The sequence below is a fragment of the Priapulus caudatus genome, unplaced genomic scaffold (assembly GCF_000485595.1).
Source record: "Priapulus caudatus unplaced genomic scaffold, Priapulus_caudatus-5.0.1 Scaffold234, whole genome shotgun sequence".
NCBI lineage: Eukaryota > Metazoa > Priapulida > Priapulimorpha > Priapulimorphida > Priapulidae > Priapulus > Priapulus caudatus.
This window is the reverse complement of record NW_014577295.1, coordinates 254,282-265,078: the sequence shown is the minus strand read 5'-3', so window position 1 is coordinate 265,078 and position 10,797 is coordinate 254,282. Positions and strand designations below refer to the sequence as shown.

The following is a 10,797-nucleotide window of genomic DNA, read 5'->3' as shown; positions in this document are numbered from 1 at the left end:
CACGCAAGCACGCACACAAGCATGCACGCAAGCACGCACGCAAGCATGCACGCAAGCATGCACGCAAGCACGCACGCAAGCACGCACACAAGCATGCACGCAAGCACGCACGCAAGCATGCACGCAAGCATGCACGCAAGCACGCACACAAGCATGCACGCAAGCACGAACACAAGCACGCACACAAGCATGCACACAAGCACGCACGCAAGCATGCACGCAAGCATACACGCACGCACGCACGCAAGCACGCACACAAGCACGCACGCAAGCACGCACGCAAGCACGCACGCAAGCATGCACGCAAGCATGCACACAAGCACGCACGCAAGCATGCACGCATGCAAACAAGCATGCATGCAAGCACACACGCACACTAGCACACACAAAAAGCACGCACGCATGCAGACACACAAACTTTTCTTGAGTTTTAAATGTAACCAGACAATTCTTCGAATTCTTTTCACATAAATGGAAGATTATCCATTTTGTTGATAACCATTTATGCTCTAAACACAATGAATCATCATATCCTTACGATCACCACCTTTTTTTATTGTTTTAGCACAGTCACAGTATAGGATTAGGATGCCCTACCAGTTAATTGTTTTAATTTAATGGATACTGGTACCATCTGTCTGACGTGATTGCCAGATAGATCTAACCAATCACTGATTAGATAGGGGTTTCTAAAATTCTGCTTAGTAACAAAGTGCCACAAAGTCAGTGATTTGGCATGTGCGCACAAAAAACACGTATGAAGTGGTTTAACTTGAACGACCAAGCAACAACAACAGAGGGTGTGGATACGTTTCCTACAGTTGTACTGTATTACTCAGAAATCTTATTATTTCAACGGCTCGATACTATTGCATCTATCAGATTTTTTCTCCATAAAAAAGACAGTTTTCAGTACATGTATTTGCATATGAATTACATGCAATAAAGATTTAATAATAATAACAACGTCTGTTGCAGACGGACGGAGTAATCGCGTACGCTAGTCAGCACATCATCCTACCGTCGCTCCTCGAACGCTGACAGACCGGCTGACCAATCCTCATGCATCGCCTGCTCCTCCTGCTCGCCATCTTTCTGCGCGCGAAATAGTTCCGCCCGACTGGCATGTCTGCCCTCAGCTAGCGCCGGTGCGCTACTACAGCGGTGCTGCCACCTAGTGTCACTTTGGTCTTCGTCTGCACGCGTGAGTCTCGTTGTCGACGATTGCTGTGAGTGAGGAAGAAGGAATGTGCAGAGTGCTGATTTAGGCTTTTTCTTCAACGTTCGTAATGGACTTTCGGCTACAGACTAACTACTAGAATTACAGCATTTTCAGAAGTTCAAATTTAGGGCATTTGCGTAAATTATTGATATCTATATATATATATATATATATATATATTATATATATACATAATATAAGGCTTGGCCAAGGAACCATACAGTCACTTACATACAGTTATTTATCTCGGCAGGAATTATATAGTTCTATTAATAATAATATATAATATATAATGATATATATTAATAATATAATAATATTAATTCTTCGTGACAAACCTCGTGCAAGATTCGACTCTGACGCATCTTTTTCAGCTCTAATGCAGCTTTCTCTTCTAACAGAGCTTCTCTTTTGGCAATGATCTCCTCTCTTCTCTTCAACTCCTTCAAAATTGGACACATTACTATCATGCTTGAGTATATACTGCCCAATTTAACCAAATCTTACCTTTAACCTCAGCAAAGTTTGCTTCGAGGTTCAATGTTGGTGCATTCGTACATTTATAAAAACATTTGCACAACTAGAAACAGGCATATGTAAATAATTTAATAAATGTTACATATGTTCCTGTCACGCAGGAATGTCATGAGATCACAGCTGAAGCAGGTTCTGCGCTCTATTATGAGAGTTGCCAGAACAGCGAATGCTAAATTGGGGAGGTTGAATTAAGGAAATATACCTTAATCACACCTTAATAGGGGACACTCCCTAGCAAACTCAATCATCCTAACTCATACTTTAACACATGATGCTGCCAAGTTTTCTCTGCTGAGAAGAGGCAATTAAAGTTATGTTCCAATATTCTCAAGGTTAGCAGTGGAAGGCAACCTTAGGTTCACGGAACGAAACTTGCAGCTTTAGACAAATGCACGAGATGTCACTCGCTATACCGACGTCAATGCATTTACGTACTTCATTTAGGTGATTCAACATTTGCCTCTGCGCCAGAATTTTTTCGGCTTCTACATCTAACCACGTCCTCTCCACAGCTCTAGTCAAGTCGCCGTCGTCCATGCTGCAAGTGAAATTTTAAACGGGTTAAATAAATGTTACAGTCGCAAAACCAATTCATTAATCCACATAGACTCTTCACATGTCTTTGTTTGACATCACTCCTTATATCTTTTGTAAACGTACAGACATTCCGTTTCACGCACATTCGTAGGTAAAAACTAGCAATGATTTCGAAATAAATCATTTACGTTTTAATGAGCTCGGCAAGATTCGAGGAACTCTGCACAGTGATAAGATTATAGATAGATAAGTGTTCTGACCCCAGTGTGCTGGCACACAGGATTTCATCTGTGCTCCTGATCCTTATTCCTTCTTCCTGCTCGAATGTCTGGCTACGAGTGCTCAGCACATCACTCTGGAATGTAGGCAGTGCAAATGATAGTACAATTGTAATACAATTCTATATAAGAAGCTTAATTTACCACCAATATACAAGAATTTGCTTTAACCTCCTCTGCGAAATCTTATTGGATTATTTCTGGAGTTCAGAATTTTATTCCCAAACCGAGTCTGATTGTTTTCTCACACTGCCAACGCGACAAGTGTCAAGGTCAGGATGATGACCCTGTCAATATCAGGGTCAACATCAAGATCAAAACTTGCATAAAGATCAAGACCAAGACCAAGGTCAATATGACTTTTCTCAAAGTCTGGATCACGTATGTGGATCTCGTCAAGATGTACGATGGTATAAGTGCAAATTCCTGAACTCCACCCATTAGCAAAGCAGGTGGTGGCTGTGAGGGGGGATGTGATGGAAGGCTATAGCACGTAGCCTCACCTCGAGGGAGAGCTGTCCTTGTCTGTGCTGGTGCAGAAGTTCTTTGAGTTCCTCGCGCTGCTCCTTCATTGACGACACAGTGTTCTGCAGGCCAGCCAGTCTGCGTGTGACAACAAAGTGACAACCGAGTGATAGAGAAGACCGTTGATGAAAACATAGTACAAGTTATGATCGAGTTTCTCGTGCACAGTGTTTTTTTGCACAGACATTTTGTTTCTGACAATGGGCCCCTGGTCCAACATCTACCACTCCCAGCAGGGTCAGCAGTTTGTGACCAGGGGCCCATTTTCAGAAAACAAAATTAGTCCTAACATGTCTACGTCTGACAACGAGCCCTTGGTCCAACATCTACACCTCTGCCAGCAGAGTCAGCAGTTTGTGACCTGGATCGGTGATCGGTGATCGGATATAATGTAGGTAATACAATGTAGGCAATACAACATAGGTAATACAAGGTAAGCAATGCAACATAAGTACTACAAGATAGGTACTACAAGGTAGGTAATACAAGGTAGGTAATACAAGGAAGGTAATTCAAGGTAAGTAATACAAGGTCGGTAGCACAAGGTAGGCAATATACACACACACACACACACACACACACAAGATTAGCCAAATTATAGTATAGATGTCAATCTACACATGACCACCTCAGCCACCCTGAATACCTCTTACTGAATTTGCAATCCAAAAAAAACATGCCACGGTGTAAAACTTGCGACGCGTGCGTACTTTGCATTTGCGGCTTCCTGGCTCGTTTCCATCTGCGAGAACTGGTGGAGAAGGGAAGTAACCCTTCTCTCCGACTTCATCTCCTGCTCAGTCAGGCGTCTCTCTAGCGTGTAGCTGCTCCTCCCTACAACTGCCTCCAGCTCCTGCGCCCTTCTCTCTTCCTCCTGTAGCCGTATCTGCAAGAACGTACATCAAATCTTACGCAACCTGTCTGAAACCATATTGCCTCCTGCAGCTGCAGATATAGAAAGAACATAAGAACACATGTTGAGTAACAAAATTATTGACTTCTTTCTTTCTTCTTTGGCTGTATATGCAAGAACGCGCATCAAACGTTGAGCAACTAAATTCTTACAAACTGCTATCTTTCTCTTGCGCAGTTTATCCTTGTAAACTTACATCAAATGATATGTAACAAAATTCGTGTGGTATCATCTCCCCCTCCTGTACCTGCTAGAATGCATATTGAATGGTAAATGTCAAAGTTACTATAGCAACTTGATTCCAGGATTATCGCATCTGCTTTTGCTGTGGCCCCAGACTGAATTCAGACTGCGAAGATTCCCACTTCATAACTTCCTAAGCACACTTTACCCAGCATACCTTTTGAAGGTTTACGGAGAAATAAACACTAGCAAACTATTTTTCACTTATCCTACTACGGTAAAATCGTACTTGTAGTTCAGCAATATCGCATTTCCGCAGCTGCATTGCTTCTTGTAGGTTTACCACTTTCTGAAAGTAGCAGTTCAGTAGATTCCTCAATTCCGTGTTTCCGAGGCCTTTCAGTTTACTTAAGAAGCCGTCCTGAAATGAAATAAAATAAGGAAGAATAATTATAGACACAAAGAATCACATGCACACCTGTGCGGAAAACTGTGACTGGCACACATGCCAATTACTAAAGTAAAATGTGCATAATAAATCACATGTATCAGTTACATCAAGTGCTAATACCTAGTAATTACTATAATAATAAGTATTATTAGCTCCTGGTTACATGTTAAGGATAACAGCCACCCAAACCAACACATTTATGCTACTCGTTTGAGAATTTGTGACAAGTACTTGTGTAGACATGCAAGCTGTGTGGCTTGGGTTAGGGTTAGTGTCAGGGTATTTGTAGGTTTGTGTTAGGGTTAGTGTCAGGGTATTTGTAAGTTTGTGTTAGGGTTAGTGTCAGGGTATTTGTAGGTTAGTGTTAGGGTTATGATAGGCTTGGGTTAGGGTTAGTGTTGGTGTTATGGTAGGCTTGGCTTGGGTTAGGGTTAGTGTTGGTATTACGGTAGGCTTGACTTAGGTTAGGGTTAGTGTTAGGGTTACATATGTTAACAGTTACATGTTAAAGACAACAGCCACCTAAACGAACACATTTATGCCCCACCCGTGTGAGAATTTGTGAGCAAGTACCTGCATTGACATCAGCGACTGTCTGATCTTCTGTTCGTCTGCAGTGATAAGCCGATTGTTATATTCGACAGCGTCATCTATAGCCTCCACGCCCTCGCTTAGCTCAATCATCCTGCACCAATCACAGTACATCGCATAACATGTTACAATGTGATACGCGGTGAATATACGCATAGCTCGATTAATTACACCAAGCTCGATTAATTACACCAAGGTCATGTCCTATTGACATGAATACACCTTTCACTTTTAACATACACGCACGCACGCACGCATGCATGCAAGCACGCACGCAAGCATGCACGCAAGCATGCATACAAGCACGCAAGCATGCACGCAAGCATGCACACAAGCATGCATGCAAGCAAGCACGCACACAAGCATGCACACAAGCATGCATGCAAGCATGCACGCAAGCACGCACACAAGCACGCGCAAGTACGCACACAAGCATGCACGCAAGCAAGCACACAAGCAAGCACACAAGCATACACGCAAGCATGCACGCAGCACGGCACGCAAGCATGCACGCAGAGCATGCACGCAAGCACGCACGCAAGCACGCACACAAGCATGCACGCGCAAGCAACGCACGCAAGCATGCACGGCAAGGATGCACGCAAGCACGCACACAAAGCATGCACGCAAGCACGAACACAAGCACGCACACAAGCATGCACACAAGCACGCCACGCAAGCATGCACGCAAAGGAATACACGCACGCACGCACTGCAGAGCCGCACACAAGCACGCAACCAAGCACAGCACGCAAGCACGCACGCAAGCATGCACCAGCATGCACACAAGCACGCATCGCAAAGCAGCACGGCATGTCAACAAGGCATGCATGCAAGCCACCCCGCACAACTAGCATACCACAAAAAGCACGGCACGCATGGCCAGACACCACAAACTTTTCGAGTTTTAAATGTAACCAGACAATTCTCTCGATTCTTTTCAATAATAAAATGATAAAGAATCAAAATATTTATCTCCGTTTTTGTTGATAACCATTTAATGGCTCTAAAACAATAAAGTCATCATAATCCTTACGATCACCACCTTTTTTTAATTGTTTAGCACAGTCACAGTATAGATTAGGATGCCCTATCAGTTAATTGTTTTAATTTAATGGATACTGGTACCATCTTGCTTGACCGTGCATTTGCCAGATAGATCTAACCAATCACTGATTAGATTAGGGGTTTCTAAAATCTCTGCTTAGTCAACAAAGTGCCACCAAAGTCAGTGATTTGGCATGATGCGCACAAAAAACCGTATGAAGGTGTTTAACCTTGCAAGACGCAAGCAATCAACAACAAGGGTGTGGATACGTTCCTACATTTGTATCTGTATTACTCAAAGAAATCTTAATTATTTCAAACGGCTCGATCTATTGCATCTATCAGATTTTTTCTCCATAAAAAAGACAGTTTTTCACGTACATGTATTATGCATATGAATTAACATGCAAGTAAGATTAATAATAATCAACAACGATCTGTTGGCAGACGGACGGAGTAATCGCGTACGCTAGTCAGCACATAAATCCTACCGTCGCTCCTCGAACGCTGACAGACCGGCTGACTCAATCCCTCATGGCATCGCCTGCTCCTCTGCTCGCCATCTTTCTGCGCGCGAAATAGTTCGCCGCCGACTGGCATGTCCTGCCCTCAGCTAGCGCCGGTGCGGCTACTACAGCGGCACCTGAGTGTCACTTTGGTCTTCGTCGCACGCGTGAGCTCGTATTGTCGGACAGATTGCTGTGAGTGAGAACGAAGGAATGTGCAGAGTGCCGGGGGGGTGGGGGGGAATTTTAAGGCTGTTTCCTTCAACGTTCGTAAATGGATCTTTCGTGCTACAGACTAAACTACTAGAATACAGACATTTCATCGAAGTTCAAATTGTAGGGGCATTTGCGTAATAATTGATATCCTATCTATAATATATATAGTATATCTATTAGTAGTATATACTATATATAACGAGCTTGGCCAAAACGCATACAGTCACTTACATACAGCTTATTTATCTCGGCAGGAATTATAATAGTTCTTTAATAAAAATATATAATATATAAAGATATATATTAATAATTATAATAATATAAATTCTTCGTGACAAACCTCGGTGCAAGATTTGACTCTGACGCATCTTTCTTTCAGCTCTAATGCAGCTTTCTAAGTTCTAACAGAGCTCTCGTTTGCCAGATGATCTCGCTCTCTTCTCTTCACCCTTCAAACTTGGACACATTACTATCATGCTTGGTTAATACTGGCCCAATTTAACCAAATCGTTACCTTTAACGCTCAGCAAAGTTCTCGAGGTTCAATGTTGGTGCATTCGTAAACATTTATAAAAACATTTGCACAACTAGAAACAAGCGGCAATACATGGTAAATAATTTAATAACATTTACAGTATGTATCCTGTCACGCAGGAATGTCATGAGATCACAGCTGAAGCAGATTCTGCGCTCTATTATGAGGTTGGCGCAGACGAACAGCGAATGCATAAAAATTGGGGAGGTTGATATTAAGGAAATATACGCTTAATCCACACTTAATCAGGGGACCACTCCCTGCAAACTCAATCATCCTAACTCATACTTTAACAACACTGATGCTGCCAAGTTTTCTTCTGGGCTGAGAAGAGGCAGATTAAAGTTATCGTTCGCAATATTCTCAAGGTTAGCAGTCGAGGCAACCTAGGTCACGGAACGAACTTGGCAGCTTTAGACAGAATGCACGAGAATCGTCACTCGCTATACACGACGTCAATGCATGTACGTACTTCATTGAGGTTGCTTCAACATGTGGCTCTGCGCCAGAATTTTTTCGGCTTCTACATTCTAACACGTCCTCTCCACACTCTAGTCAAGTCGCCGTCGTTAATGCTGAAGCAAGTGAAAATTTTAAAACGGTTAAGCATAAAATGTTTTACAGTCGCAAAGATCAATTGATTACTCCACCAATAGACCTTTCACTATGTCTTATTGTTTGACATCACCTCCTAATATCTTTTGTAAAAGCGTACAGACATTCCGTTTCATGCACATTCGTAAGGTAAAAACAAAAAAAAAAAAAAAAAAAAAAAAAAAAAAAAAAAAAAAAAAAAAAAAAAAAAAAACAGCCAATGATTCGAAATAATCGTTTACGTTTTAATGAGCATCGGCAAGACATTCGAGAACTCTGCAGCCAGTGATAAATTATGATAGATAAGTGTTCTGACCCCAGTGTGCTGGCACACAGGATTTCATGCTGTGCTCCTGATCCTATTCCTTCTTCCGCTCGAATGTGGCTACGAGTGCTCAGCACATACTCTGGAATGTAAGGCAGTGCAAAATGATAGTAGCAATTTGTAATACAATTCTATATTAGAAGCTTAATTTACCACGCATATAAAGAATATGCGCTTTAACCTCCTCCTGCGAAATCTATATTGGAATGTATTGTCTGAGTTCAGAAATTTATCGCCAAACCGGAGTCTGATTGTTTTCTCACAATCTGCCAACGCGACAAGTGTCAAGGTCAGGAATGATGACCTTGTCATATCAGGGTCAAGATCAAGTATCAAAACTTGCATAAAGATCAAGAACCAAGACCAAGGTCAATATGACTTCATTCTCAAAGTCTGATCACGGTATGTGGATCACGTCAAGATGTAGGCGATGGTATACAGAGGCAAATTCCTGAACTCCAGCCATTAGCAAGCAGGGGTGGCTTGTGAGGGGGGATGTGATGGAAGCTATAGCGGGCTAGCTCACCTCGCGGGAGAGCTGTCCTTGGTACTGTGCTGTGTGCAAAGTTCTTTGAGTTCCTCCCGCGTCTGCTCCGTTCATTGACGACACAGTGTTCTGCCAGCCAGCACAGTCTGCGTGTGACAGACAACAAGTGACAGACCGACGATGAATAGAGAAAGAACCGGTGAGAAAACAATAGTAAAGTTTATGATCGAGAATTTCTCGTGCACAGTGTATCGAGGTCAGTCTACGACAAAAATTAACTTAAGTTAAGACTAATGTTAAGACAACAGACAAAGACATTTTGTTTCAACTGACAATGGCGCTCTGGTCCAACATCTACCACTCCGCAGCAGGCGTCAGCAGTTTGTGACCAGGGCCCAGTTTTCAGAAAACAAAATTAGGTCCTAACATGTCTTACGTCTGACAACGGTCCCTTGTCCCAACATCTACACCTCTGGCCAGCAGAGTCAGCAGTTTTGTGACCGTGGATCGGTGAGTGCGTGATCGGCTGAGCGATATAATGTAGGTAAATACAATGTAGAGTCAATACAAACATAGGTAATACAAGCGTATAGCAATGCAACATAAGTACTACACAGATAGGTACAACAAGGGTAAGGTAATGCAAGTAGGTAAAAACAAGGAAGGTAATTCAAGGTAAGTAATACAAGGTCGGTAGCACAAGGTAGGCAATACAAGGTAAGTAATACAAGGAAGGTAATTCAAGGTAAGTAATACAAGGTCGGTAGCACAAGGTAGGCAATACAAGGTAAGTAATACAAGGAAGGTAATTCAAGGTAAGTAATACAAGGTCGGTAGCACAAGGTAGGCAATACAAGGTAAGTAATACAAGGAAGGTAATTCAAGGTAAGTAATACAAGGTCGGTAGCACAAGGTAAGTAATACAAGGAAGGTAATTCAAGGTAAGTAATACAGGGTTGGTACTATGATAAGGTATTGCATGCCTGTAGGAAATGTACACACACAACAACAAGAGTGCATATAGTAATACAGTAACAAATTATGCAACAAGGTACTGCAATCCCCGGTGATCGGGGGATCGCGTTGACGTACCGGCTGCGGTGATGCTTGGCGAGGAAGCTGAGATTCTTCATCTCCTGCACGCGCTCGCGAAGCCTCCTGTATCGCTCCACGGCCTCGCTCGGTCCCTCCCCCTCTCCCCGCGTCGCCGAGCTGCGCGCTACCTCAACCCGAGTCCTCTCCGCCTCCTGCAATACAGGCGACAACATCAAGCCTTCATCATCAGCTATAGTACTAGTACTATAGCCCTTCGCTCCACCGCCCTTTTCTTCCTGCGGCAGAGCGAAGGGCTATAGTACTAGAGCTACATCAGCTACTGCTACCAGGTGCTGTGTGCTGCAGTAGCTAGGTCGAGTGTAGTGTATAATGACCCGAGCAGAAGAAGAAGAAGATCATCAGCTACGTTATGTTCCAGTTACGACATGTGACGTTAATGTCTTGCCAGTGCCCCTCTACAGGATATAACAACAAGGTAGAGAGTACAATAAGGTAGATAATACAATGTAGGTAATACAAGGTAGGAACTACAAGGTAGGCAATACAAGGTAGGTAATACAAGGTAGGTTATAAAAGGTAGGTAATACAAGGTAGGAACTACAAGGTAGGCAATACAAGGTAGGTAATACAAGGTAGGTTATAAAAGGTAGGTAATACAAGGTAGGAACTACAAGGTAGGCAATACAAGGTAGGTAATACAAGGTAGGTTATAAAAGGTAGGTAATACAAGGTAGGAACTACAAGGTAGGCAATACAAGGTAGGTAATACAAGGTAGGTTATAAAAGGTAGGTAA

General features: G+C 42.8%; 1 protein-coding gene across 1 annotated transcript in view; it reads right to left on the bottom strand.

The window, feature by feature from the left end:
* Positions 1-1,010: 1,010 nt before the first annotated feature.
* LOC106807779 (kinesin-like protein KIF27) overlaps positions 1,011-10,797 on the bottom strand; it is a 20,335-nt gene continuing 10,548 nt past the window's right edge. Inside the window, exons 10-15 of the mRNA XM_014810226.1 lie at positions 10,040-10,194; positions 3,078-3,177; positions 2,557-2,651; positions 2,195-2,297; positions 1,561-1,665; positions 1,011-1,227 (exon numbers count right to left, since the gene is read on the bottom strand). Of these exons, the coding sequence (XP_014665712.1) occupies positions 1,018-1,227; positions 1,561-1,665; positions 2,195-2,297; positions 2,557-2,651; positions 3,078-3,177; positions 10,040-10,194 (768 nt within the window). The 3' untranslated portion in view covers positions 1,011-1,017. The remainder of the gene's footprint in view (positions 1,228-1,560; positions 1,666-2,194; positions 2,298-2,556; positions 2,652-3,077; positions 3,178-10,039; positions 10,195-10,797) is intronic.